This window comes from Mesocricetus auratus, unplaced genomic scaffold, assembly GCF_017639785.1.
Source record: "Mesocricetus auratus isolate SY011 unplaced genomic scaffold, BCM_Maur_2.0 Super-Scaffold_6730, whole genome shotgun sequence".
Taxonomy (NCBI): domain Eukaryota; kingdom Metazoa; phylum Chordata; class Mammalia; order Rodentia; family Cricetidae; genus Mesocricetus; species Mesocricetus auratus.
In genome coordinates, this window is record NW_024429184.1 from 15,969,835 (window position 1) to 15,997,395 (window position 27,561).

The 27,561-nt window shown below is 51.0% G+C and overlaps 4 protein-coding genes across 9 annotated transcripts; 2 read left to right on the forward strand and 2 right to left on the reverse strand.

Moving 5' to 3' along the window:
* Positions 1-284: 284 nt before the first annotated feature.
* On the reverse strand, positions 285-9,934 carry Rgp1 (RGP1 homolog, RAB6A GEF complex partner 1). 5 transcript variants are annotated; one of them, XM_040739391.1, is made up of 9 exons: positions 9,795-9,934; positions 9,289-9,423; positions 8,813-8,949; positions 8,477-8,560; positions 8,229-8,378; positions 7,868-8,014; positions 7,537-7,664; positions 6,959-7,148; positions 285-5,651 (listed from the first exon to the last, which is right to left on the reverse strand). In XM_040739391.1, the coding sequence occupies exons 2-9, from the start codon at positions 9,402-9,404 to the stop codon at positions 5,428-5,430; spliced, it is 1,176 nt and encodes a 391-aa protein (XP_040595325.1). In that variant the 5' UTR covers positions 9,405-9,423; positions 9,795-9,934; the 3' UTR covers positions 285-5,427. The 5 variants fall into 5 exon arrangements, with proteins under 5 accessions (XP_040595325.1, XP_040595339.1, XP_040595333.1 ...); XM_040739405.1 differs by lacking the exon at positions 9,795-9,934 and having other exon boundaries at positions 8,806-8,949; positions 9,289-9,422; XM_040739399.1 differs by lacking the exon at positions 9,795-9,934 and having other exon boundaries at positions 8,806-8,949; positions 9,241-9,420.
* LOC101830801 (microseminoprotein, prostate associated) lies at positions 3,317-4,561 on the forward strand. The gene is made up of 3 exons (XM_005078786.4): positions 3,317-3,560; positions 3,777-3,885; positions 4,285-4,561. Exons 1-3 carry the CDS (start codon positions 3,317-3,319, stop codon positions 4,463-4,465), a joined length of 534 nt encoding a protein of 177 aa, XP_005078843.1. The 3' UTR covers positions 4,466-4,561.
* Positions 9,935-10,425: 491 nt separating the features above from the next.
* Gba2 (glucosylceramidase beta 2) lies at positions 10,426-22,146 on the forward strand. The gene is made up of 17 exons (XM_005078788.4): positions 10,426-10,754; positions 14,601-14,692; positions 14,897-15,012; positions 17,579-17,797; positions 18,098-18,337; positions 18,534-18,636; positions 18,798-18,951; positions 19,024-19,149; positions 19,326-19,498; positions 19,705-19,809; positions 20,004-20,111; positions 20,217-20,368; positions 20,487-20,593; positions 20,726-20,868; positions 20,945-21,060; positions 21,150-21,341; positions 21,597-22,146. Exons 1-17 carry the CDS (start codon positions 10,426-10,428, stop codon positions 21,873-21,875), a joined length of 2,754 nt encoding a protein of 917 aa, XP_005078845.1. The 3' UTR covers positions 21,876-22,146.
* Position 22,147: 1 nt separating this feature from the next.
* On the reverse strand, positions 22,148-27,420 carry Creb3 (cAMP responsive element binding protein 3). 2 transcript variants are annotated; one of them, XM_021232247.2, is made up of 9 exons: positions 27,099-27,420; positions 26,855-27,011; positions 26,746-26,786; positions 26,509-26,598; positions 24,149-24,255; positions 23,736-23,804; positions 22,827-22,911; positions 22,658-22,742; positions 22,148-22,573 (listed from the first exon to the last, which is right to left on the reverse strand). In XM_021232247.2, the coding sequence occupies exons 1-9, from the start codon at positions 27,243-27,245 to the stop codon at positions 22,272-22,274; spliced, it is 1,083 nt and encodes a 360-aa protein (XP_021087906.1). In that variant the 5' UTR covers positions 27,246-27,420; the 3' UTR covers positions 22,148-22,271. The 2 variants fall into 2 exon arrangements, with proteins under 2 accessions (XP_021087906.1, XP_021087905.1); XM_021232246.2 differs by having other exon boundaries at positions 26,716-26,786.
* Positions 27,421-27,561: the final 141 nt, after the last annotated feature.

The window sequence follows — 27,561 nt, forward strand, 5'->3', positions numbered from 1 at the left end:
GGTGCTGGGAATCAAATCCAGCACTTTAATTATAAATGTGTTTTAACCCTAAGCCATCTCTCCAGCCCCCATAAAACTAATATCTTAGTGACCTAAGTTTCGGGGATTTTTGGTTGTTTTACATTAACCATAGAGTTTATTACAGGTGGGGAGAGGGGAGAGCAAGAGGGGGAGGGACAAAAAGAGACAAGAGGAGACGAAGACGAACAGAATAAGAGAGCTAAAGAGAAGAGAGTAAAGGGGGAAAGGACCCTAAGTTTTGGTTTTAAATCAAACACATAACATTGATTTTCAACTTTTATTCAAGATTCTGTTTTAAAATCAGTAAAAGCAAATCGTTTTTAAGATCGGCTCTCGCTCTGTAGCCCAAGCTGGTTTCAAGAGAGTGGCAACCCTCAGTTTCCTCGATGCTGGGCTGGCCATATGGGAAAATCCCTAACAGTCTCACTTTGGGGGCCTGGGACAGGGTACTGAACGGCAGGCTGGTTACTAATGGTACACAGATTAGTTTGTTTTTATATCACCTACTACCTTTGCCATCTCAGGCCAAGATGATGTTCCAGTCTACCTGAGAAATCCAAGCATAATTTTCCCACAGGGAAAGCCTTTTCAGAACCAGGAACTACTGCAAAGATCCAGATGATCCGACTCTCCATGAATCCTACCTTCACATGGGCCTCTGGACAGACACTGCTGGTAGTCACACCCCACCTGCTGGGATGGTGGACGCTTTCTCAGAAGCCTGAAGCTCACCACCTGCCTGTTCTCTGGATCACCCTCTCTCTAGGAAGACTTTGTAGGACCTTTTCTCTGCCCTTCCTCTCAAGTTTCCCAGGGGCTCTACCCTGTTTGGCTGTCTATTCAGAAACGAGCTGTGAATTTAGGGGCTCTGCATTTTGCACTGCGGTGCCCAGAAAGCCCCTTCCATGATTTCTTTGAGCTCTTTTAAGACCCTCCCCTCCCCAGGGTCCAGTCCCCAAATCTCCCAGAGCCATGATCTTCAAAGGCCTCGCTCTGTCGCATCTGGGCAAAGTGGGCCACACTGGGGTGACTCAGCCCCGGAATGTGCTCACTTCCTCACCCTGCCACCTGCCTGCACTGCAGGAACACAGCCTGGCTCACCCCCAGCGGATGTTTGCCTTGTCCCCGCAGAGGAGGGCTGTGCCAACCCCCGCCCCAAAGGCTGTTCTCCTGGGACTCAGAGGCTTTAACCATTGATAACCCTACACATCCCCAGCAGTGCCCGGACCACCAAGCAGTTCTACACTACCCTGCAACCTCAGAAAGTTACCTTGCTCAGCTCGTCTCCTTCCAGAAGCTCCCACAGCTAATGCTCACTTCAAAGTTTACACACCAGTGCCCACCAGGTCCCACCTCCAGCACCCCCACTGCCTCCAGGATCTCCAGCTTCCCACTCGCTTCTAGTCCAGTTACTGCAGAAAACAGCCTATGCCCAGCCTTCAGGTGGGTACACCCCCACCCCCAAAGCAGTGTTAAAGCTAACTAATGACCAGACTTCTAATAAGCTCCATGCTCGGTGCCTTCCAATCCCTAACCCAGCCAAGACAGCAGGAGTCGACGGCGGTCATGCCCCTACACGGGAGAATACCTGGGTGCGTCCTGCTAAGTGTTCCTTTGCTTTTGTCCTGACACGCCTTGGAAAGGGAACCTTGTTTGCTTTCACTCGACTTGGGGGTGGTGGTGCTTGGGGTGGAACCTAGGACACTGAGATGGTAGGCGAGCGCTCTGTCACTCTGTCACTGAACTACGTCCCCGGCCTAAGCAAAAGCTGTGTTGGAGGAAGACAGCTAAGGAATTAGACCTGTACTGACAGTGGCTGCTGAGTGACGCAGTGACACGTAGAATGAAGCCAGTCGTATCTGCTCCACTGGGTGATGAGAGTAAAGCTTGGCACGCATGGGACCACAGGCCTGAGTGAAACACAGAGCAAACGTCCTCTGAGCAGGAGAGGGATGGCTGGGCCCACAGCTGGGTCTTGAAATGTGGGAAAGGGAGTGAAGAGGTCCAGTTTGACCAGGGCCTTCATAACAGATAAGCCGTCACCATCACAAGCGTCACAAAGGAGACTTGGGATCCACAGGATCAACTACGAAAGGGCAGAGTCCTAAAGCCAGCAGGAGGGAGGGTAAGACATCCCTGTTCCCCAGGTACTGGGGTGGAAAAGCAGCTTAGCCAAAGCAGCAGGATGTCCACGACTGAAACCACAGTGCTCCCAGGGCCACATCTGAAGGGGGCAGAGGGTACTGTAGAGCATAAGTATGGAAGGCAGACATGGGCCTGGAGAGAGCAGTCCACACAGCAGCCTGCAGAGCTGCTTACTGTCCTCCAGGGAAGAGAACAGCAGCATTCTCTCAGCGTTAGCCTCCATACATGGCTATTTTCTGAGAGCCATGGGCCAAAGAGGTGCTAAGAACATCCCATGTGCTACTCACGATGAGCCCACGAGCTGGCATTTCTACCAAGAGACAGGATGACTGCGGAGAAGGGACTTGTGTGAGGTCAGACAGCTAGGAAGAGTCCCAACCTGAGTCCCAACAGTCTGTCTCTAGTCTCCCAGAGCCTGCAAAACTCGAAGACCGAAGTCCACCAAGCCTTGTTCCCTCATGAGGAAAGACGGAGCACCTCTGTGAAAGCTCGATCGTCTGTCAGGGTACTTGGAAAAGGTGCTTCTCTTTGAGGTGGGGCATGGCTAGGGATGGAGCAATCTTGCATCTGCTGCCCCTTTGGGGTAAAAAACAATGGCAAGTTTATCTTTGGGGCGCCCCCCCAAAGCTGAGGGTAGCCATTTCTCAGATGCCGTAGGGAAAGTCTGCCCCAGGAATGAAGGAAACATGCTCTTCACTCCAGATGCCTGCTTTCTCTCCTGGAGTCTCTGGCAGTTGCACCCTGCTGTAGCTCCTTGGTTTGGCTGGGGCACAGAATTAGCCATCCCCAGGAAATGCCTCCCTCCGGTCCAGGCAGGGATCCCAGCACACACACCCCTGGTGGTGGTGGAGGGGGGGTTGATGGAATGCTTCCTCTCTGCAGGTCAAGGAGATCTGGGGACCACCTGGAGCCTTCAACCCCCACCTCCTGGCTGAGGAAGTACCCAGTCCAGTGCCCCTTCCATGGCCACCTCCCTCCCCCTAGCTGTGTGGGGGCATGAATCAGCTCTCACAGCTTGTTAAATGCTGGACCTCGTTTTCATGCCCTCACCTCAGGAAACAGAGTTACAGCCTGTCCAGTCCTACTCAGCAGGGGGCCAGGGTCCTCACTTTATAAACACCCTCGGCCTGTAAGAGCAGAGGGCCATGGTATGAGGAAGAGCCCAACGAGACAGAAACTCAAGAGTCAAGGCGTAAGGCAAGAAAAGCAAAGACCAGAGGAACCAACAAAGCCAAGCAGGGCCTGGGAAAGCTGGGCTGCAGAGATGGCTCTAAGGATGCTCTGGACTGGACAAGGCAAGGGGATCCTGGGAGGCTGGAGGAGCATCTGCCTGGTGATATCTCTGCTTCTGCAGCACCCAGGAGTGAACAGCAAGTGCTACTTCCAAGCTCAAGGTAAGGTGGACTGAGGCTTATGGTTGAGGGTGGGGGTGAAGGCTCAGAGGTAAGTCTGCCAGACTACTCAGTCCTTCAGCATATGGAACAGGAAGGGCTGTTTGGAGGGCTAGTGTGCATGGCTTCTCTCCCACCCCAAGCCAGCAGAGACTGCCGCCAACAACCCGCAATTCTCACCTTCCTCATTCTCATAGAACAATCCTCATTCTTCCCTAGCCCCCTGCCACCATGATGGGAAATATTTCACTCTGGGCGAATCCTGGCTCCGCAAGGACTGTTTCCATTGTACCTGTCTGCATCCTGTTGGTGTGGGCTGCTGTGACACGTGAGTGACCAAGGATGGCCAGAGGGAATGCCACTGATGGGCCTGGGGGACAGCCAGGGAGTAACTAATTTCTGTGAGGCAAGAATAAGCAGAAAAGCATCATGCGACCGCAGCTGTGAAGGCACCAAGGAGAAAGAGGAGACGGGGTAGATTGGGAGGGAAATACTCCTGCTTGGAAAATGAAAACAGTCCTTATACAGGACTGGAGCGCTGAGTGAGGGAGTCTGGGGGACACTAGAGGAGGATACGGGAGGATGGCTGAGAGGGAAGGGCATGTCATAAAGGTGGCTCTCCTCTGTACTGACCCCCAATCTCCTCTCTGTACCGACCCCCAATCTCTTCTCTGTACTGACCCCCAATCTCTTCTCTGTACTGACTCCTAATCTTTGGTTTTTCTAGGTCCCAGCATCCCATTGACTTCCCCGCTGGGTGTGAAGTACGCCAGGAGGCAGGAACCTGTCAATTTTCTCTGGTGCAAAAATCTGACCCTCGGCTTCCCTGCAAAGGGGGAGGACCTGACCTAGAATGGGGCTCAGCTAACACCCCTGTTCCTGGGGCTCCTGCTCCCCACTCCAGCTAAAGGATCACCCATCTGCTACTGCTCACTGCTGCTGTCACTTCCAGGGAAACCACTAGCAGCTGCCAATTTACTCTGAATAAATAAATCAATACCACAGCTGAAAGCCTGGTTCTCATCGCCGGTGCTGCAGGGCCCCAGGAGGGAAAAGCGGCCCCACTGGAGTCCAGGTGTTGGATTTTCAGCATCTTGAAGAAACTAGTGCGCGGGGGGCTTGTGGGCCAGCCTCAGATAGTTATGCTGCTGGTGCTGGGGTTGGATTTTCAGCATGTTGAAGAAACTAGTGCGCGGTGGGCTTGTGGGCCAGCCTCAGATAGTTATGCTGCTGGTGCTGGGGTTGGATGTTCAGCATCTTGAAGAAACTAGTGCGCGTGGGGCTTGTGGGCCAGCCTCAGATAGTTACGTTGCTGGTGCTGGGGTTGGATGTTCAGCATCTTGAAGAAACTAGTGCGCGGGGGGCTTGTGGGCCAGCCTCAGATAGTTATGCTGCTGGTGCTGGGGTTGGATGTTCAGCATCTTGAAGAAACTAGTGCGCGGGGGGCTTGTGGGCCAGCCTCAGATAGTTATGCTGCTGGTGCTGGGGTTGGATTTTCAGCATCTTGAAGAAACTAGTGCGCGGGGGGCTTGTGGGCCAGCCTCAGGTAGTTATGCTGCTGGTGCTGGGGTTGGATGTTCAGCATCTTGAAGAAACTAGTGCGCGGGGGGCTTGTGGGCCAGCCTCAGATAGTTACGCTGCTGGTGCTGGGGTTGGATGTTCAGCATCTTGAAGAAACTAGTGCGCGTGGGGCTTGTGGGCCAGCCTCAGATAGTTATGCTGCTGGTGCTGGGGTTGGATTTTCAGCATCTTGAAGAAACTAGTGCGCGGTGGGCTTGTGGGCCAGCCTCAGATAGTTATGCTGCTGGTGCTGGGGTTGGATTTTCAGCATCTTGAAGAAACTAGTGCGCGGTGGGCTTGTGGGCCAGCCTCAGATAGTTACGCTGCTGGTGCTGGGGCCTGGGGCAGCATATGAGGCCAGGGTGGGGCTCGTAGCAAGCACTTTGATGGGGAGGTCCCAGCTGAAGGTGTCTACAGGCACCTGCTCAGGCCCTGTCCAGGTCGCAGGTTCAGGCTGCTCCAATGGGGGCAGAAGGACCATTCCTGGTTCCCGGGATGTTACAAATTCAAAATGCAATCGCCACTTCAAGGACACTGCAAAAGAGAGAGATAGATACCCTAAAACATGGTTCTCAACCTCTTATGGGTCAGAGGACCCTTTCACAGGTCGCTCAAGACCGCTGGAAAAGAGGTATTTACATTTCAAGTCATAACAACAGCAGAATTACAGTTATGAAGTAGCAATGAAATAATTTCATGGTTGGGGTCACCACAACATGAGGAACTGTGTTAAAGGGTTGCAGCAATGGGAAGGTTGAGAACCACTGGTCTAAAAGCAAGCAGGTCAGGGTGGTGGCACACACCTGTAATCCCAGTATTAGGTGAAGGCAGGAAGACCACATGTTCAAAGGGGACTACATGAGACCCTAATATTAAAAAAAAAGAACACCCAAAAAACAAACAAACAAAAAACCAGGTGGTAGGTAGTAAAAGCCAATGACAGGATATGGTTAGTAAAATAAAAAATAAAAAACTCAGAACCATTAAGATGGTTCAGCAGGTTAAGGGAACTTGTCGCCAAGCCTGATGACCTAAATCTGATTCCCAGGACTCATACGGAAGAAAAAACCAACTCCACAAAGTTGTCCTCTGACCTCCACACAAACGCTGTGGTGCATATACCCAGATCCACACACAAAATAAGATCAATAAATGCATTTAAAATTCTGACTGGGTGTGATGGTGCATGCCTTTAACCCCAGTGCTCAGGAAAAGGTGGAGGAAGCAGGTGCATCTTTGTGAGTTTGAGGCCAACCTGGTTTACACAGTGAATTCCAGGCCAGTAAGGCAGTGGTGGCGCACACCTTTAATCCCAGCAGAAGAGGAGGAGGGAATCTCTGTGAGTTCAAGGCCAGCCTGGTCTACAGAGCTAGTTCCAGAGCAGCCAGGGCTACATGGAGAAACCCTGTCTAGAAAAACATAAAAACAAATTTTTTGAAAGAAAAAACAAATTGTATCCATAAAGAGGAGGAGACACAGGGCAGGAGCTTCGATCAAACATTTCATTTTTTAAGAAATCTGGTGTATTGACATGTTAACCAGAGACGCCATTAAGAATCTACCTAGAAACCCAAAGTCAGGACAGTCAAGACTAGGTAGCCTGAAGTCAACGTGCTAAGGAGCCAGAGGTCACGGCCTCACAGGGGCAGGGACAGTACTTTAAAGCTGTTAAGAGTTTAGGGGTCAGCACATCTAAGAATCAGATGTGAAAAAATGCAAAGGGTCAGGCTGGATTTGGGTATATATGACTGGGAGTTTTAGGGATCAAGGCCCATTACACTCTGTCCAAGCCCAGCGTTTACTTCCCCTACTCCTTTCTCCAATAATGGTCAGGCTCTCACCAATGGCAGTGCAGAAGCCAGGGGTAGAACAGAGAGGGATAGGGAGAGAGAAGCTGGTTCTAGCTGTATGGAGGCAGGACTCCTGGTGCCGGGCATGAGTCACATGGGACACTGAAGGGGCGACTCCGGTCCCACGGCGTCGCTGGTACTCTGGCTGGACACGCTCTTCAGTCTGCAAGCTTACTGAAAACTGTGAGCAAAAGAGAGGTGTATACCAGCAGGCATTTGAGAACAAAAGAGAGGTGTATACCAGCAGGCATTTGAGAACAAAAGAGAGGTGTATACCAGCAGGCATTTGAGAACAAAAGAGAGGTGTATACCAGCAGGCATTTGAGAGCAAAAGAGAGGTGTATACCAGCAGGCATTTGGACATATGGACTGTAGGTGAGCGGCGGCCCTGAGGAACCCCAATTTCCACTTCTACAAACCACCCCTCTTTATGCAGGCCCCTCTTCTACCCTAGTCCTTCAGGCTGAGCACAAAAAGCAAAAACAAAACAAGCCCCCCAAAAACAAAACAAACCCCCAAAACAAAAACAAAACAAGCACCCCAAAAAACCAAAACTGTTTCTTTCTCACCTGCAAACAAGCTACGGTTCCTTCCCCTAAGTTTAAGGTCCCCACCACGTCCTCGCCGAGTCGGTACACAGATTTGAAGATACCAAATGTCCCAACTTTCCCTCGGCCATCGCTGATATTGTATAAATCTGGGGGAAATTGATACCAAAAGGCTACAGTTTACGCTGGGGAATATCTAGGACTGAGTCTCAGAGGCCAAAACATGAGTCTTTTTGTTGTAATGGGGCAAGATATTAGTGGACCCATGAAGGGATGTGGCAGACAGGAGACTTTTCAGACAGGAACACACCAAGGGAAGGGTTGGATCAGGGCAATTATGAAAGGTTCTCACGGAGGCTGCGGCAGGAGGTGGCAGCCATGAGGCGCTCCCCCGCGAGCTCAGCTAGCCATGAATCCTTCTTCCCACTTTCGTCCTCCTCTAAGAATGGACTGGATGGAGCCACAGCCTCATCCTGGGGAAAGTGGACATCCTGAAGACCTGGAGAGAAGGAGCAGAGGTAATGCTGGGACAAACCAGAGATGCAAACAGACAAGTGGTTTAGAGTCCAACCTGAGGAGGCTGAAGGGAGCCGCGGTTACAGTCCTCATCACATCCCCAGCGCTGTCCCTAACACCGGGCGTCCCTGCAGGTCCTCTTGGCCTATGCTTGGGGAGCCTCTCCCCAGCGCCGTCCCTCTGGGAACCTGACTCACCAGTCAGCACAAGAACTCTCAAAGGGACTCTGAGTAAAGTGATGGGTGAGTTGACACGCTGGCAGCCAATGGTCAACTTGTAGACATACTTGACGGACTGACCCCGAAAGGAAGGTGGTCCCTCTGTGGGCAGCACTTCACTGTACGAGTCTGGGTGGGAGAATACCAGTCAGGGCAGCCACAGGCAGCCAGGGTCCTCCCTCCAGGAGACTTAGAAGGCACTTTTGGGTTGGGAGACAATCACTCACATGATTTGGACTCTCCAGGGTCTAGCCTCAAGTCACAAAACAGAATTTTTGGCGGAGTAGAAAGGATACACTGACCCCTCTCACCTATAAAAAAGAAAGACCGCAATGAAATGACTCCATAGTCCATTACTGACCAGGGTCGCACAGCAGATGGAGGTGGAAAAAACTGCCAACTCTTTCTGATGTAATATGGGCACAGTCTTGCAGCCCAAAATCAATAGTTAACCTTCCCCTGCACCTGTGGTATGTTGGTGACATACAACAACTCAGTTTTACCCCTGGGTGACAATGACCTCCCCTCCCTCCAAGACAAGCGCTCTACATCTAACCTCTAACCTCGGTGAGGAAGAAAGACAGTTTGGCTGTCAGGCTGGACGTCTGGCTGACTAGAGTCAGGGGGCGGCAGCGACACCCGACTTTCACTGGCATGAAACTGGCAGTGGATCTGGGCACTGGCCCAGGCCAGAGCCTCACTGTGAAAGAGGACAAAGAAGGAATGAGAAGACGGTTCCAGACTTCACAGACGCTTCCCCTCCAGTGCTGTCTGACAAGATCACCACCGTTAGACTGTCTTAAGTGACCAGGGAATCCAGAACCCCCTACTGAAACCATTACACAACGCAAAGTGCATCAAGGTGGGGGGGGATAGGGGTCATGTCATCACATCTTTGATGAAAAGCTCTTCCCTACAATGATCAGGAGGTGGTGATGGTAGTGTAGTTACAGCACGGCCAAAGCTCTGATTTAGAAGGAGAGAGCGGTACCAGGCTTCCTCTCGGAGGGGCCACCACCTTCAATACCAGCATCCCCACCTGGATGCAGAAGTGGCGTTCGGGGGCAGGGGATTAGTGACAGTCACTAAACATTCCAGAGCCTCCCCCGCCAGAAATACAGGACCTCGACTCAGCTCGGCCACCACTTCAATCATGGCAGCTCCAGAAACAAATCTGGAAGGAAACACAAGGTGCCAGAAGTCAGTACAGGGGAAAGGAGGAAGGAGTGTCTAAGACCTAGGGTTATGTCTAGATCTGAGTCCCAGGGGGCAAGAAGTAGGGGTTTTCACGTTTCGGTGCGGGTGGGAAGCGCTGGGATTTGGGAAGCTGGCAGGCAGATTGGATGGGCGACGGATAATGACTCGGTACTCTAGCCCCAGACCTCTGCGACCAGAGTCGGGCTAGGCCCCCTGCGCCGCCACCCACGGACTTCCAGGCCTGCCTTTGTCCCCGCCTCTCCCGGGGCTCCACATCCTGGCCCAAGGCACCGCTGCGCGTTACGCCTCTAGATACAAACGCGGACTCTTACAGATGGAGGTCCTCACCTGCCCGACCCTCAGTGACCGGCTCGGAGATCGGTGGCTTCCGCGGTGCCAGCGGCGCGGCAGAGGCGGGACTTCCTTTGTCACACTGCAGGGTTGAGGCGTCCCTTCCGGCCCGACCTGCGGGGTGCTTCCGGCCAGAAAGGGCTCGGGTGGTCCCCTGGGCTGTGGCACCTGAGCGCAGGCGCTGGGGATCCGGGCCGGAGGGACCCGGTACCCGGCCCTGGAGACCCTGGAGCCGCGGCCCGGGGCGGGGCCGAGGGTCGCTGCGAGCTCCCGGGCGGGTCCCAGGGGCGGTGCTTTGCGGGCAGGTACCGCGGCTCCGCCCCCGTCCGCGGAGCCGGTCGGCCTTTGGCCGGGCGAGCTATTTGCCGCGGCCCAATGACAACAAGGCCCAACCCTTCCCGCCTAGGATCTAGAGTCGCGACCCAAGAGAGCCCGCGGCGACTTTATTGCTGTGGCCACTGCGGCTGCAGCAGGAGCTCTCTGACTTTACCGGGACACCGGCTTCCTACGGCGTTCCTCAGCGTCGGACCCTCCCGGAACGCAACCGGTGCTCGCGTTTCCAAACGTCAGAAACGTGTCAGAGGGACCCGCGGCCACCGGGGTCGTGAGGACCCAGGATCCAGTGAACATGGTAACTTGCGTACCGGCCTCAGAGCAAATCAGCTGTGCCGAAGGAGATCCACGAGTTTGTTGTCCTGAAGATACTGGGGTCGCTGAGGCTGTGCCGGCTACTGACTGCCCTGAAGACAGTGGATCCCAGAATGAGCCAGACGACTGCAATTCAGAAGACTCTGGGCAGCTGATGGCCTCCTACGAGGGTAATGCTAGGGGCTACCAGGTGCCTCCTTTTGGCTGGCGGATCTGCTTGGCTCATGAGTTTGCAGAGAAGAGGAAACCGTTTCAGGCTAACAACGTCTCTCTAAGCAACTTGGTAAAGCATTTCGGTATGGGCTTGAGGTGAGTAGATCCTGTTGCCTAGAATGCCTTGATTTCCTTTGTCCCCATTCAAGGCTTGCTGCTTAAGTGGGAGAGGGTAGTCAAGCTAGTGGGCTCCTGGTTCCAGTCAAGTGCGCCGTATCCCCGCATACTTTAACCCTGCCGTGTTTTAGGTGAGACTGAAGAACATCTTTTTTCAACCCTCTTTTCCTAGCATCTTCTCCGCAGCAAAGAGAAGGAGCGTTTGGTCCTGCAGTCAGTCTTTCCTAATTAGGCTCCCTCCCAAGCACTTCCTCTTTCCCAGACTCCACTTTGAGATCAGCTATACTTTGTGGCAAAGTAGAAGATCAGCCTCTGTCGTACGGATACAGTGTTTTGTTTGCGAGGAGAAGGTTCTCGGCCTCCATTCCCCTCGGCAGCTGAAGCATCTGTACGGTGTTAAGCATGTGCCTCCTTCAGTCCCGGCTTTTAATTGTCTCCTTCCTCACTCTCTGACTCCTGGGATAGTTGAGTCTGGCTGTTGCCAACCCTAAAGAGAGGGTGAGAAGTTCACTCTATTCTGTGACAGAGGGCTTCTGACTAAAAAAAAAAAAAGCAAAGTTGGAACTGGGCGCCACCTACTTGGGAGGCTGAGGCAGGGGATTAATTTGAGCCTAAGAGTTCAGAGCAAACCTGAACACCACGGTGAAAGCACCCCCGAGTAACAAGTGGGGAGAGCTGAGGACACAGCTCAGGGCATGCACTCCACCACTGAGGTACCCCAGCCCCTGAAGATGACGTGTAGCCAGACTGCCGGAACATCCCTAGTGCTCTTGTAGGTAAGTCTCCCAGAGCCAGCCCCAGCTGCTCCTCCTTCCCAGAGTTCAGAGACCGCGATCAGAAGCCGTACCTGTTAACAGAAACAGGCGTACATAGAGACAGAGAGCATCATTCTGAAGTCATTCTGAGTCAGTTCACATATAAGCGCAGTGCTGGGGAGGGAGGCATAAAAGTTGGGGGGAAACCAGGGAGCCCCTCCTGCCCCAGTCAGTGTAATGGACTGTGGCGGGAAATCCACTTACCTAGCCCTAGCCCCAGGCGATGAGAAGGGCTGGTGCTGCCTGGACAGTTGGCTCCTGTGGATGGTCTATCTCAGAGAATCATTCCTTTAGGCCCTTTATGAACCTGACTGTACTAATTACTTTTCTTATTGCTATGATCAAAACCGGAAAGAAGTAACTTAAGGAAGGGTTTGTTTTGGCTTCCAGTTTGAGGGTACATTCTGCCATGGCAGAGAAGCGATGGTGGTGGGAATGACAGGCTGGCCACACCGTGTCACAGCCAGAAGCAGAGAGCAGTGAACTCCGCTTTCTTTCTCCTTTTTACTCAGCCCAGGGCTCCAGCCCATGGGATGGTGTCACCCACAGTTAGGAGTATCTTCCCACCTCAATCATCCTCATTTAGATAACTGGTTCTCATAGGCATGCCCACGGGCTTGTCTCTTGGGGGATCCAAGATCTGGTCAAGTTGTCGGAAGAATTAACCACTATATTGTTCCAGTCCAACTCTGACCCCAAAGCCCTTATGTCAAACTGGGATCTAGGGTACTGAGACAGGGATTGCACATGATCAGGATAAGGTCAAGAACATGTGTACATTCATCCTAGCTGCTTAGCCACTAAATATGAGGTGAGTCACAGAGGTCCCAAACTCTTGCTCAGCCCCTTGGACCTTGGCTTCCCATACTAGGATAGGGTGGGTATTATGGACATACAGCTTTTTGGAATGGAATGAAATCCTACATGGAGGAGAGGGCAGAGATGAGAATTCAGAATGATCATTTTGAGCTGGGATCGGTATTATAGAGAAAACCGAATGTGTCAGGAATGGCCAGCTGTCAGACTAGAGCAGGGAACCCCTGGGAGTGTGAGGGGCACCCTCAACAGGAATGCTGGCAGGATAGTTCTTGGAGTCTACACTTAGTAAGAACTTGGATTGGCGTTCCTTTAGGCAGTCAGTTCACTCCATGTTTACTACAAGATAGTCCTTGTTCTCCTATCTTAGGATTTTGTAATTCTCCCCAGTCCTTGCCAGCCTCTCACTGCTGCCCTACCTCCCCAAGCTGGCAGGGGACATGCAGTCCCTCCACCACCCACCCTGTGTCTTCCACGCCTTTTGCCCTGCCGCCAGAATGCACCCCTTCCTTTTACCCTGCCACCAGAATGCACCCCTTCCTTTTACCCTGCCGACAGAATGCACCCCTTCCTTTTACCCTGCCACCAGAATGCACCCTTCCATTGATTTTAATCTCTGCCCTCCCAAATCTTGCTCCAGTCTGCCTCCCATTGCTCTCTCTCTGCCAACTATTTGTCCATGCATTCATTTATAAATCCATCAAACATTTATGGGCTGCAGGCCCTGTGCTTTGTCCTGTACTTAGGGCTGTGGGTAACATTCATCTAGTCTTGGTCATTGTCCCTTAACTCAAGGAACTTAAAAAGTTGTCATGCTCACGTGAGGGACACCCTGAAATAACAAGGTAGTGTCTAATTAGGAACTGAGATAGTGTGTGGCAATAGTCATACCTGTCAGCGATATTCTATTTATGACTTTCTTATCTGTTAGGCTATTTGATCTTTTGGTGATTACATGAGGTAGCTAGGGTAGAAGTTATTCCCATTTTGTAGATGGGGAAACAAAAACTTGAGGGTTCGCACATCGAATTACTTGTTTCGATGTGAATGAATGATGGGCTAAGGAGGAGAGGAGTGGGAGAGACTGGCAGAGCAGGGCTTGCGTAGTGACCCATCCTGACCGAGGATGTATAAGGATAAGACCAGAAGGCAGGCTGGGGCAGATGTCCTAGCCCTGAAAAGAGAGCCAGCTTTGTGTATGTGACAGTCCCGATCCTTTTACTGCTGGATAAAGAGCAGGGAGCAAAACACGGGAACACTATAATTTATTTTCTTTGTGAAGTCCTGGCTGTCCTGGATCTCGCTCTGTAGACCAGGTTGGCCTCGATCTCACAGAGATCCACCTGTTCTGCCTCCTGAGTGCTGGGATTAAAGGTGTGTATCACCACTGCCTGGCTAACACTGTGAATTTTTAGGAAGCTTTACTGTAGTGGGTATTTTGATTTTATTTTGTTGGGACAGGTTCTCACTGATGTCCAGGTTGTCCTGGGAATCGTCATGTAGCCCAGGCTAGCCTCAACCCCAAGTGCTGGTTTTACAGGTTTGAGTCATCATGCCCAGTTAATCTACTTGGTATTTTGAAAGAGCACAATGTGAAAACTTACAGTTAAATCAAGAGGGAATGGGCTCAGGGAGAAATGGTCCAGAATAAACACCTTGCCTTCGGCCAAGTTGATTTGTTTCCCATCTATCTGGTATATTCTCTAATTTGTCAGCTTTCATAATCATAAATAAAGTCATTTTTAAAAGAGGAAGTCCTTTTGGCAGCTTCTGCTTGTTTGGAAATGAGGGGGATGTGTAGAGGATGTAACCAGGGAAGGGCAAATGGCCCTTTCAACACAGACAAAAGCTCCTGAGGCTTGAGTTAACACAGTGGTAGTGGAACAGTCAGTTCCCCCTCGACTAGAGAAACACACGCACCCTACATTAGTACTTGGGCAACTGGGAAGATAGGGACCTGGAACTGGAGTAGTCCGTAGGAAGGCAGTTTAGAAGATGTAATGGTGGATTCTGGGTATTGTTTGAGACACAATCTCACCCATGCTGGCCTCAAACTTGTGGTCTTTCTGCTGCGGCCTTTCAATTGGACTGTTTGTGGAGCCTGACACTCTTGGGACATTTAGTGGGAGATGACAGAGTATGGAGAGAAAGGGCGATGAGCCCACTCACCCACTCACATTGACTTGCTCCTCAGGTACTTGAAGTGGTGGTACCAGAAGACCCAGGTGGAAAAGAAGACCCCTTTCATCGATATGTTCAATTGTGTTCCCCTGAGACAGATCTATGGTGAGTCTCAGCTCAGCTGCCCTTTTCAGAGGGGGTTCAACCTCTGTGCAGGCAAAGAGGCTTCTAGTTCATGCACACTGATGGCTCCATTCCCTAGGCAAAGAGGCTTCTAGTTCATGCGCACTGATGGCTCCATTCCCTAGGTTATCAGAGCCTTTCTTTCCCCTTCCAATTCTCTACTAGCCATCCTGATTTTCCTTCCAGGTTGTCCCTTGGGTGGCATTGGAGGAGGCACTATCACCCGGGGCTGGAGAGGCCAGTTCTGTCGTTGGCAGCTTAACCCTGGAATGTATCAGCACCAGACCGTCATTGCAGACCAAGTAAGAGCCAGGAAATGGGGGCAGGCTGTTGACTAGCACGGGATGTGGCAGTTAGACATCCACATTGTCCAGTTATGCTTTCAGGATGCTGTGTGCCCAGCCCATCGCGAGGATGGACAGTATGTTAAGATGAACACAGAACCCATGTTCCTTGAAAGAGTAAACATGCCTGATAATTCTCATGTACATGTCTCCTGCCTGGCTTACAGTCTTCTGGGCACTAGCTCAGCCAGAACCCTCCAAAGAGTAGAAAATTCCTGGACCATTTAAACTGGCTAAAAGAACATTTGGAACTGCATGAGGGTGGTACGTCCCTATCCCATTACTTGAGAGGTGGATGCAAAAGTATCAGGAGTTCAAGGCCAGCCTCAATTACATAGTGAGGCTGAGACTAGCCTGGGCTACCCAAGACCCTCTCTCAAAACAAAGGTGGGGAGGGGGTGCAGTGAGATGACTCATAGGTAAAGCCACCCAAGTCTGACAACCCTGGGACACACTTGAAGGAAGGAGAGAACCAGCTCCTATAAATTCTCTTCCAGCCTCCACACATAAAAAATTATGTCCACTATGCACTGTGTCTGCATGCTACGGCATGGGGTGAAGGTCAGGAGATAACTCATAGGAGGGAGTTGATTCTTATCCCACCATGTGGGCTTGGGAGGTCAAACTCCAGTTGTTAGACTTGGTGATAAGTGCCTTCATTTGCTTGGGCCATCTTGGCTAGCCCCCCAACCCCCATTTTTTAAAGGGGCATTTGAAAAGATTGGAAGGGGTAAAATAAAGCCTAAAAAGTCATGGTGAAAACAGGTGCATAGTGCTAACTCCCCTTACCTAGATTTGTAAACCTTTAGCCAAAGGTCAGCTCCCCTGCTGCAGATCATCTCTAGAGGTCCACCCGGGAGTCCCTAAATGCCGTCTCTCTAGCTGTCCTCACTTTTCTGTTTCTGTGTCTTATCTGGGCCTTACCTGTCCGTGTATGACCTGCCTTTAGTCACAGCCACCAGCTGACCTCCCCTGCTGAGTTAGCAAGTCCCCTTTTCCGAGGGGCTGCCTCCAGCCTTCAGCTTATCTTTGAAGGAGAGATGACTGGCAGATCTTAAACCTGTTGATGACAGTATCCTTCTCAATTCAAGTTCAATAGCCATGCTCCGCCCCCTGCCCATGCATCATCTCTTCTGTATTCCAAGGGGAATGCCTTTGGAAACATGACTCTGCAGTTAATTATGGCCTGTAACCTCTGTCAATACACTGTGGTAGGCTTTGGGGATATTTATATTAATGGTCCTACAAAGTACCATTATCATGATTATTTTATAGATGAGGAAACAGAATCCAAAGGGCATTAGTAACATGCTCAAGGCAGCATGGTAGGGAAAAGACAGGGCTCACAGCCAGTCCTCTCTGTGACAAAGAGCTGGTAGTCTCAACCATTTGTACTTTATCAGCAATATGAAAAATTGTTTTATGGCTAGGCCCATTTCTGTAATCCTAGCACCAAGGCAGGAGGAACACCAATCAGTCAAGGCCAGCCTAGGCTACAGAGCAAAACCCTATCTCAAAAGAGATAGAAGGGAAAGAAAAACTTTATATACAATAAAAATAACAAGCAGAGGGGTTAGAGAGATGGCTCAGCGGTTAAAAGCACTGGCTGCTCTTCCAGAGGTTGTTTCAATTCTCAGCAACCACATGGTGGCTCACAACCATCAGTAATGAGATCTGGTGCTCTCTTTTGGCCTGCAGACGTACATGTAGGCAGAACACTATATACATAATAAATCTTTTTTTAAAAAATACCAAGCATAGTTAATTTGAACCAAGGAAAAAGATATTAAACCCTAGCAGTCCTCCTCTCTGGAGCTTAAAGTTTTCCTGGAGAAATAAGACTTGGAGAAAACGGAGACTGCCACCGTGAGGGTATGCAGTGGACTAAGAAAGCAGCACTGCAGAGACTTTGCTCGTTCTTTGCACGCATGCCAGCTCTGTGAGGTTCACTTCAATAAGCTAGAGATGGCCCCGGCCTTCAGAGTGAGCCATGGGACATTGGGGACACAGGATAGCAAATAAAAGCACTGTGATATAATTCACCAAATACCAGAATAAAGAGGAGTAACAGAGTAGCCCCCTGCTGGAAAGAGGAGGAGGAGATACGTGACTTAGTCCTTGAAGGATGAGGGCATCTAACTAGATGGAGATGAAAATGGGCTGAGGCACGAAGAGGAAATGAAGGATGCTCAAGGACCGGAGATTATTTGTGTGAGCAGAGAGCCAGCGTAGAGTTTAGAACTCAGCCTGAGTGCCGTAGGAGTTGCTGAAACGTGCTAAGCAGGGACTGGCACATCTTGATTTCTGCCACGTAAGAGGCAGAAATGGTATAGGCCTGATGAAGGTACTGAGACCAGGCATGAAGGCAGAGAAGGCCTAGGAGCCAGCTGGAGGGGGAGGCAGTGAGTTGTGGTGGTGGCTCACTGAGCTGGGAGACGACCTTAGGCTGGTCGGTGGTGACAGTCTGAAAGGGGAAGAAATGCTTTCGATGACTTGTTCTAGCCTGTCTGCTCTCTTGATCAAGTTTACAGTATGCTTGCGTCGGAATGGGCGGACTGTGTATCAGCAAGTCCTGTCGTTGGAGCGTCCAAGTGTCCTGCGCAGCTGGAACTGGGGCCTGTGTGGTCACTTTGCTTTCTACCACGCCCTTTATCCCCGAGCCTGGACAGTCTATCAGCTCCCTGGCCAGAGTGTCACTCTCACCTGCCGCCAGATCACACCTATCTTGCCCCATGACTACCAGGTGAGGTTTCCTCCTGGTCCTCCACTACCTTCGCTCCCCCCATCCATCTCTGTGGACATTTTATGACCTACGAAAGGGAAAGGCTGGAGCTGTGAACATCACACTGGCTTCCCAGTCCACTGAATTCTAGCTTTCTACATCTTCTGGTAAGCCATTTTCCTGGGAATATGGGAGATGCAAGAAAGACAAAAGGGAGTACTGAGGGGAATATTTGAAAAGGTTCTCTATCGCCATGACTGATCCTAAGGATTGGAGCCATGAGTAGATACACTGAGACTGAGTCCAGTCTTTTGTCCCCAGGACAGCTGCCTCCCCGTAGGAGTCTTTGTGTGGGATGTCGAAAACCAAGGAGAGGAGACTCTGGAGGTGTCCATCATGTTCTCCATGCGGAATGGACTAGGGGGTGAAGATGATGCCCCAGGAGGGCTGTGGAATGAACCCTTCTGCCTGCAGCAGGATGGGAAGACTGTGCAGGGGCTACTCCTGCATCATCCAACGCCCCCGAATCCCTACACCATGGCTGTGGCTGCACGCTGTACGGTAAGGAGCCCCCCCTCACAGCCTGACCCTGAAACTACTTCTCCCTCTCCTAGTCTCTCATCAGCTCACTAATCCCATCCTCGCCACAGCCCTCAGCCTCTGAACTCAGAGGTGACAGTGTGTAAGGGGAACAGAAGAGGAGTCAGAATCTGGTGTACCTGTACTTGCCTTCACAGAGTCTTTGACCCCTTAACAGGCAGACACCACGGTAACCCACATCACAGCCTTTGACCCTGACAGCACTGGGCAGCAGGTGTGGCAGGACCTACTTCAGGATGGACAGCTGGACTCCCCTGCTGGTGACGGGGGGTTTGGCTGGGAGGTGTTGGGAAGAAAGGCTGTGTCTGGTCTTAGGACCTGGGGTGGAGACCTGATAATAAATAGGCCTTGTCCTTGAGTTAGGAGTCCCTAGCTTTGGGGCTCAAGGGAGTGTCTATGCTGATTCCTCTGTGCTTCTTAGGCCAAAGCACCCCCTCGAAGAAAGGAGAGGGTGTTGCTGGGGCTGTATGTATCTCCAGCAAGCTGCCACCACGAGGCCGGTGCTGCCTGGAGTTTTCTCTGGCTTGGGATATGCCTCGGATCATGTTTGGAGCTAAGGGCCAAGTCCACTACAGGTAAATGCAGGGATCCAAGGCACTGGGGTGCTAGCCTCCAGCACCGTTCTTATGCCTCTCTTCCCATCTCAGGCGGTACACACGGTTCTTTGGTTCAGACGGTGATGTGGCCCCTGCCCTCAGCCACTATGCACTGTGCCAGTATGCAGACTGGGAGGACAGAATCTCAGCGTGGCAGAGCCCAGTACTGGAAGACAGGTGCCAGTAGAGCCGTCTTGTGCTTTTTCCTGGACCCCTCTCCAAATAGGACTTTATCTATCTACTCACCAGTCAGGAGGGCTGTGCTGGGGTTCACTTAGTGCCCCTCCTCTGGACTCTACAACTCTTTCTATACTAGGAGGCTCATAAAGCTCTATTCCCTCTTGGCTTCTCAGATCCTTGCCTGCCTGGTACAAATCTGCACTGTTCAATGAATTGTACTTCCTGGCTGATGGAGGCACAGTATGGCTGGAAGTTCCTGAAGACTCTCTGCCAGAGGAGCTGGAAGGGAGCATGCATCAGCTCCGCCCCATTCTGCAGAACTATGGGCGATTTGGCTATCTTGAGGGTATGGGCTGTTGGTGGGCTGGGGTGTGTCAGGCTAGCTAGTGTCCTATACAAAGGAAGATGACAGTTTCTGCCTATCCCAAGATACTGATGGGCTAAGGGATAATCGGTGGCAATGGACAGGTGACTGTGCCCTACTTCCGACTTTTGAAGAGCTAGCTAAGGGAAGCTGGGATTCTTGCAACCGTGTGTCTGTCATTCTTCCAGGCCAGGAGTATCGCATGTACAACACGTATGATGTCCACTTTTATGCTTCTTTTGCCCTCATCATGCTGTGGCCCAAACTTGAACTCAGTCTACAGTATGACATGGGTGAGGGTAACTTCCTAGTTTCCTTTACCTTGAACCTTTGTAGTCTCTCAGATGATATGTCCTTCCCCTTGCCCCAGCATACCTCCATCCTGCTTACTGCTTTTCCTCTGGGGTCACACACACAGCTCTACGGCCCACCCCAAGCCTGCCCGTTCCTTGCTTTCCCTCACCTACTTGTGTATATGCTCCCCCAGCTCTGGCAACTTTCAAGGAGGACCTGACACGGCGACGGTACCTCATGAGTGGAGTAGTGGCACCTGTGAAAAGGAGGAACGTCATCCCTCACGACATTGGGGACCCAGGTAAGGTCCCACTATCCCAAGGTCAACTTTTCCCCATCAGTTTTTATGCCCTCCATCCATCCCATCCACCGATGCAGGCAAACCAGGTTCCCTCCCCTCCAACAGATGATGAACCATGGCTCCGAGTCAATGCATATTTGATTCATGACACTGCTGACTGGAAGGACCTAAACCTCAAGTTTGTGCTGCAAGTTTATCGGGACTATTACCTGACAGGAGATCAAGGCTTCCTGAAGGACATGTGGCCTGTGTGTCTGGTGAGGCGTGTGTATATAGTGTTCAGTACACCAGGGACGTGAATGGTGTCTTGGAAGAACCCAGATGGCTAGCATCTTTCTTAGAACCTGCGTCTTCAGTGTCTTGATCCCTCTCTAGGCTGTGATGGAGTCTGAAATGAAGTTTGATAAGGACCAGGACGGACTCATTGAGAATGGAGGCTACGCAGACCAGACCTATGATGGATGGGTCACCACAGGCCCCAGGTGGGGACGGGTCACCACAGGCCCAGGTGGGGGTGGGGGATTCCCAGGTCTGAGTGGGGAACTGGGCTCAAGGATGGCAGTGCTCCTGCGAGCTAGAGCTGCCAGTCTTACCCCAGCCCCGTCCCTGACCAGTGCTTACTGTGGAGGGCTGTGGCTGGCCGCCGTGGCTGTGATGGTTCAGATGGCTGCTCTGTGTGGGGCCCAGGATGTCCAGGATAAGTTTTCTTCCATTCTCTGCCGAGGCCGAGAAGCTTATGAGAGACTGCTCTGGAACGGTTAGTAAAAGCAACCCGGGACACCTTAAAGCTAACGACATGGACACAGCTTTACTTTGCCCTTCCTCTACTCCAGGCCGCTATTACAACTATGACAGCAGCTCCCAGCCTCAGTCCCGTAGCATCATGTCTGACCAGTGTGCTGGGCAGTGGTTCCTGAGGGCCAGCGGCCTGGGAGAAGGAGACACTGAGGTGAGACTAGAAAGCCAGAAAGATGGGTTTCCCTGGAGGTGGAAACAACTGTAAGACACTATCTCCCTGGCTTTGCTCTTCCTCCATAGGTATTTCCTACCCTGCATGTGGTCCGTGCTCTCCAAACCATCTTTGAGCTCAATGTCCAGGCCTTTGCAGGAGGAGCCATGGGAGCTGTGAATGGGATGCAGCCTCATGGTGTTCCTGATAGATCCAGTGTGCAGTCTGATGAAGTTTGGGTGGGTGTGGTCTACGGGCTGGCAGCCACAATGATCCAAGAGGTAATATATTCCCTTTCCCATCTCTTCACCATTTGTATTGTGGTCCAGAAAACTTCCTCAGACACTAAATTTATTCCAAGAATATCCTAATGTCATCCTCTCCATCCACAGAGCCCCATTGTTCCTGGTATGCATTCCACCTCCTGCCTTTAGGTTCTAACCTGGGGGCAAAAGGCATACTATCTTATCTGCTCAGCTAAGGCAATTATATCACGAGGGCCAGTTATTATGTATGACCTCTACCTCTCCCCACAGGGTCTGACTCGGGAAGGCTTCAGGACAGCTGAAGGCTGTTATCGCACTGTATGGGAACGCCTGGGCCTGGCTTTCCAGACCCCAGAGGCATACTGCCAGCAGCAAGTGTTCCGCTCACTGGCCTACATGCGGCCGCTGAGCATCTGGGCCATGCAGCTGGCCCTGCAACAGCAGCAGCAAAAAAAGGGCAAAAGGCCAGTCGCCACACAGGACACAGGACTAAGCACCGAGCCTGAATGTGAACCAAAGAAATCTTGGACAAACCTAAGCCCAGAGTGATCCCTCTGAACGATGGAAGCCCAGTCAACACACTGGTCTTTCCTCCTCCTCCTCATGACTCCTGCAGCCCTGAGCCACTAGGACAATCAAGCCCCTTCCCTTCTTCCTACCCAGCTGTGCCAGTAAAAGGGGCCGAGGAACCACTTATTTATTTCTTACCCTCCCCGTTCCTTACGTGAATGAAATGTTCAAGGCCAGTCAATCTCTCCAAGTCTATTCATGGAGCAACAGACACACATGAGTATAAATAAAAGATCCAGAGAACTGTTAAGTGTGGTGTGTTTGAGCTCCCAGGCACCCTGGTAGGGCACAGGAGTGGAGGCCCGCTCTTTCTCCATTCCATTTTATTTAAATTCAGACAGGAGTCCTCAGGCTGAGGGTGCCCGCATCTCAAATCTAACATAAATACCTGCCCAGTAAGACGACAGAAGGGCTGTGGGTAGGCAGCCACCCTCCTTTCTTTGAAAGATTTGCCTGCAGGGGATGGTTGGGGCCTGAGAAGGGGGTCTCTGAGGAAAGATCACGGAGTGTCCCGTGCAGGGGTGGCTCTGCCTGAGGCATGTGGTGTAGGAGGCAGGAAGCGTTGCTGGAGGCCTGGAACATCTGCTCTGAGCTACCCAGCAGCTGGTCTGTGCTGTCCTTCAGCTTTGCCTGATGATGGTCCTCACTGGGGAGGGCACGAAGCTGACGGTGCAACACTGAAGAGACAAAGACTTGTCAAGTGACAAGACAGGAGCCACTCTTTACCACAGACCGTGCCTCAAATGTCCTCAGCCTCTTACCAACATACTCAGCTGGCACACTCCCCCTTGTGTCAGAGGAGTACATAGCAGGCACAAGAAGAAGGCAGAAAGAAAACAGTAGGACCTAGAACACAGGAAAAAGAGAGATGAAGGGCTCTGTCACACACCCCGTCTCCGCCAAGAGAATGATCTCTCATCCCATCCTCACCAGAACACACGTGCTGCCGCTGCTGGTTTTGTTTGCTATCTCAATAACCATGGCCTGAAGTTTCCTCAGTTGACCTAGAAGGGACCTAAGGGAAGACAGGAAACAATGGTCAGCATGCCCTGGTCTAGCAGCAAGTCACAATCAAACTCCCACCACCACCACCCCCGCCCCATTTAAGATGCTCTCTCCACTGGTGCAGTGGATCCAATCTCTTAATGCCCTTGCCATTGTCCCCCAAATGACTTCTTTGTGGACAAGTACCTGTAGCTCCTTACTGAAACAAAAATAAAAACTTCCCTGCCTTGACTAAAGTTCCTTTGCAAATACCTTCCAGAATTCTCTTAATACCTGATCAAGTATGCATGTAACCCTCAGCAGGTACTGTGTTCTCTCTCTGGGCCAACAGAAACACAAACACTGTATTCTTTCCACCTGCCCTCCCCACTCAGTCCCACCCCGCTAAGCAACTGCTCTGATGCTGACTGCCTCCATTCAGTCTTTCCTAACTTCCCCTTTGTCTTGGTACTTAATCTCTTCTTAGCTACTTGTACATTCACTTCCCATTACTCTGAGCTTGAGACCTGCTAAAGGCCAACCACAGATTTCTGCCTTTAGGAGCTATCCAGTTAGAAGTCAAGTGGGGAACAGTGGGAAGAGTGAAAAAGCAGTAAGAAATTAATGACGGGGCTGGAGCGATGGCTCAGTGGTTAAGAGCACTGACTGCTCTTTCAGAGGACCCAGGTTCAATTCCCAGCACCCACGTGGCAGCTCACAACTGTCTGTGACTCCAATTTTAGAGAACCTGACACACTCACACAGACATACGTGCAGTCAAAACACCAATGCACACAAAATAAAAAATAAAATCATTAAAAAGACTTTAAAAATTAATGACTAGAGGTTGCTTACAGATTCTGTTTCTCTAGAATTTGTATTTTGTTCTGCAGCTCCTGATTCTGGGCTGTGTATTTCAAGACCCTGGAGGATAACATGGATATTAAAATATTGCCTGCGTCTTCCCTTCAAAAGCTGAAGGCTTCCAACTTCTTTCCCATGTTCCCCTTCCCTACCTGCTCTCCAGCCCTCCTACATACACCCTTCCCCACCTGCTCTCCAGCCCTCCTACATACACCCTTCCCTACCTGCTCTCCAGCCCTCCTACATACACCCTTCCCTACCTGCTCTCCAGCCCTCCGACATACACCCTTCCCTACCTGCTCTCCAGCCCTCCGACATACACCCTTCCTACCTGCTCTCCAGCCCTCCTACATACACCCTTTCCCTACCTGCTCTCCAGCCCTCCGACATACACCCTTCCCTACCTGCTCTCCAGCCCTCCTACATACACCTTCTTCTTCTTGCGGCTTTCTTGAGCCGCTCTCTTGTTTCGAATCTTTCTCCGTACTCGTTTTAGAACCTGTTCCTCGACCTAAAAGAAGATGGGAAAAGGTCATCCAAGGTGTATTATTTTATATACCCTTATATATTGTATTACGTAGGTGTGCTGGAAGGTAGCTAAGTTCAACCTTAGTTTCTCCTACAGCTTCTTTGATAGTAGACATTCACCTTCTGTGTGAATGTCTCCAAGGACTAGACCAGGTGTTGAATACTCAAAAGCCAGACTATTTTTTGATATTGCTTTTATGTGGATGGGTGTTTTGCCTATATGTATGTCTGTGTATAATGTGTCTGCCTGGTGCCCACATAGGTCAGAAGAGGGAGTCAGATCTCCTGGGACTGGAGTCACAGACAGTTGTGAGCTGTCATATGGATGCTGGAACTTGAACTTGGGCCTTGTGAAAGAGTAGAAAGTGCTCTAAACCACTGAGGCCATCTTTCCAGCCTCTAATTTAGTTAATTAAAAGAAAATTCCTCCTAAGCTAGGTGTGGTAGCACATGCCTGTAATCTCCGCACTTGGGAAGGAGAGGGAGATTAGGACTTCAAGACCATCCTTGACTAGAGTTTGAGGCCAGTCTATACCTAAGACTAAGTTTTAGGTAACAGCAACAAAAATCTGTCAACATCAATTTGCTTATAATTTCTATCTGAAAGATTTACCTAGAATCTTTGGGGCTATGTAGAATATATCCTTATTTTAAAGCACTTAAAAACTTTTTTTCAGAAATTGAAACTGAATAAAGTGTTAACTCTCATATTCTCTGATATATCCTGGGCACTAGCCAAGAATGATGTCATTCACTTGTAATCTAGTCTTCAGGACTTAAAAGCAGGAGATTCAGTTCAAACGCATTCCTTGCCCACTACATAGTCTGAGGCCAGCCCAGCCTGGGCTTATAAGACCCTGTCTCAACAAACAGGGCTGGGGGATATAGCTCAGAGTTAGAGCACTTGACAAGCATGCATGAGGTATTATTCAAACCGCAACGGGGGGGGGGATTAAGTATGGTCCGGCCAGTGTAAAGGAGGAAAAGACAGTTACTGTACTAGGGACTGCACCACTATTGATAATTTTCAAATTCTATTTTCCTTCCTGCTCATTCATCTTGTAATGGTGGTGGAGGAACAGGAGACAGTGTCTCATGTAGCCCAGGCTTGCCTAAACTTGGCATGACGCTAAGTCTGGCCTTAGAACTCCTGATTCTCCTGCCCTAAATAATTAAACATCTACATAACAAAAGATGCCATGAAAACATTAAAAAGGCAAATGACACAAAAATGCTTGTCATAAAAGCTAGATGTAGTAGTTAGTGTATGCCTGTGAGTCCAGCACTCGGGAAGTAACTTTGAACTCATGAGGGCCTTTCTGCCTCTGCATCCAGAGTGAGAGCCCAGCTTTGACAACTGTTACTGTTAGGCTGGCTCAGCCTCTCAAACATTTCTTTATGTGTATATAGATAGACTGATTGATTGATTTAGATTAGAAACAAGCTTGTTTCACATGTCAGTCCCAGCTCCCTCTCCTGCCCCCTCACCAGCCCCGCCAACCCCCCACCCAATCCCCACACTGCTCCCCAGGGAAGGTGAGGCCCTCCATGGGGGATCTCCAGAGTCCGTCATTTCATTCAGGGCAGGGCCTAGGCCCTCCCAAGTGTCCAGGTTGATATCAAACATCTCTACCACGAGCAAGGGCTGCAGTGCATGACCGCAATGCAATCTGTAAAGCCCTCCATTTGCAGCCCTTCTCAGGGCTCTACTCTCATGTTAGCTGACATTTAAAAATTATCCTTTTGTATGTGGGTGTGGGCTTGTTTGGAGATCAGAACACCTGTAGGGGTCAGTTCTCTCTTTCTATCATGTAGGTCCTGGGGATAGATTACCAGGTCAGGCCTGACAGCAAGGGCCTTTTCCAAAGCCACACACTGGTAATTTTGAAAGGAACACCACAATTTACGTAAGCCCTACAGGGTCAGGAACTGCCCTCGAACCAGCCTATTATCTATATACCCAGCTTGTCACTAGCAGCAAGCGCGCTTAGATTCTGACCTCAGTCCTTTTCAAGTTATTGACATGAAATAAACAGAATTTGCCTACTTGGGTCATGTAATTCCCCTCCAGGTTTTTTGTTTTTTTTGTTGTTGTTGTTGTTGTTGTTTTTGAGACAGGGTTTCTCTGTGCAGTCTTGGCTATCCTGAAACTCAGAGATCCACCTGCCTCTGCCTCCCAATGCTGGAAAGGGCCAGGCTGCCCCTCCAGCTTTTGCTTCACCAACGGGAACCCTACCTTAGTGAGAGGCCATGCTGAGGGCAGACTAAGCCCCTCCTTCTCCAAGAGCCTTTTTTCTTCCTCAGTCAGTATCAGCCTAGGAGTTTCCTAGGGTTGGAGGAAACAGTGGACAGCAAAAGTTGCATGGGGATGTGGGAGCAGAACAGGGAAGCCTTGGCCCCAGCCCAGAAAGGTGAGATAACCCTGAAAAATCACGTCCAGTACCTGCTCTGTAGCTGTTGCCCCCACACTCACCGGAGTCACGCGGAACCCCTCCTTTTCAAAGCTCCCAATATCTGCAAAAGCGAAAGTGGGGCTAGCTAGGCCAGTGAGCTCTTTCCTCCCCCATTAACCTAACACTCACCTAGATCTATGGCAACATGCTCCCGTGGGAGGGCGTAGCTGTGATCGTGACGGATGGAAGCGATGGAGGAGCCGAGAACATCCAGCGACGCCGAGGGACTGAGCAAAGAGCTCAGTAAACCCTCCACCTCCCAGTCGCTCAGTGCTTGCACGGAGTTCTAATAAATTCACAGGCCTTGGTTTATCTCTGCACCCTTGGGTCTCACCGACGTCGCTTAGCTTCCCCGCTCAGAACGCCCACCCACCTCGGAAGGCGGCGGCTCCAAGTCCAGCGGAGCCTCCACGTCCCGCTCGGTCGCAGCCCACAAATCTCCGCTTTCCTCTAGCAGGAAGCTCAGCAGGTCCTGGTCACCAGGATCCAAAGCTAGAAGGTCCTGACCAGCAGGATCCATTTGGGATATCTACGGATAGAAATCCCTGTACGCAGATGCAATCTCCGAACCTTCCGAACCTTCGGCTCGACCCCTCGGTCTAACTGTCAAATTGGCTCGACTTACCTTAGTCACTCTACTCGGGCCCACAAGGCTGAAAGCCTGTGGTCACACTAAACCACAGCCACCTCCCAGCTTCTGTTCTGCTCAGCTTCCAACACAACGGAAGTGACGCACATAGCCCCGTGGCATCCTGGGACTTGGAGTTCCTTCCAACTCGGAAGTGGCTCGTGTGCTGCGCCACGTCCCGGGGGCTATGCAAATTGTAGGGCGTCCC

Coding starts and splice junctions, on each gene's coding strand:
- Creb3 (XM_021232246.2), bottom strand. CDS start 27,245: ATGGATCCTGCTGGTCAGGACCTTCTAGCTTTGGATCCTGGTGACCAG. Junction 27,012..27,098: donor TGGAGCCGCCGCCTTCCGAG/GTGGGTGGGCGT, acceptor TGAATTTATTAG/AACTCCGTGCAAGCACTGAG. Junction 26,787..26,854: donor GCATGTTGCCATAGATCTAG/GTGAGTGTTAGG, acceptor TCGCTTTTGCAG/ATATTGGGAGCTTTGAAAAG.
- LOC101830801 (XM_005078786.4), top strand. CDS start 3,317: ATGAGGAAGAGCCCAACGAGACAGAAACTCAAGAGTCAAGGCGTAAGG. Junction 3,561..3,776: donor GTGCTACTTCCAAGCTCAAG/GTAAGGTGGACT, acceptor ATTCTTCCCTAG/CCCCCTGCCACCATGATGGG. Junction 3,886..4,284: donor GGTGTGGGCTGCTGTGACAC/GTGAGTGACCAA, acceptor TGGTTTTTCTAG/GTCCCAGCATCCCATTGACT.
- Gba2 (XM_005078788.4), top strand. CDS start 10,426: ATGGTAACTTGCGTACCGGCCTCAGAGCAAATCAGCTGTGCCGAAGGA. Junction 19,810..20,003: donor CAGTCTACAGTATGACATGG/GTGAGGGTAACT, acceptor ATGCTCCCCCAG/CTCTGGCAACTTTCAAGGAG. Junction 21,061..21,149: donor TGGGAGAAGGAGACACTGAG/GTGAGACTAGAA, acceptor CTTCCTCCATAG/GTATTTCCTACCCTGCATGT.
- Rgp1 (XM_040739384.1), bottom strand. CDS start 9,088: ATGGTTTCAGTAGGGGGTTCTGGATTCCCTGGTCACTTAAGACAGTCT. Junction 8,561..8,805: donor CTTCCTCACCGAGGTTAGAG/GTTAGATGTAGA, acceptor TCTTTTTTATAG/GTGAGAGGGGTCAGTGTATC. Junction 7,149..7,536: donor GAACCGTAGCTTGTTTGCAG/GTGAGAAAGAAA, acceptor TTTTGCTCACAG/TTTTCAGTAAGCTTGCAGAC.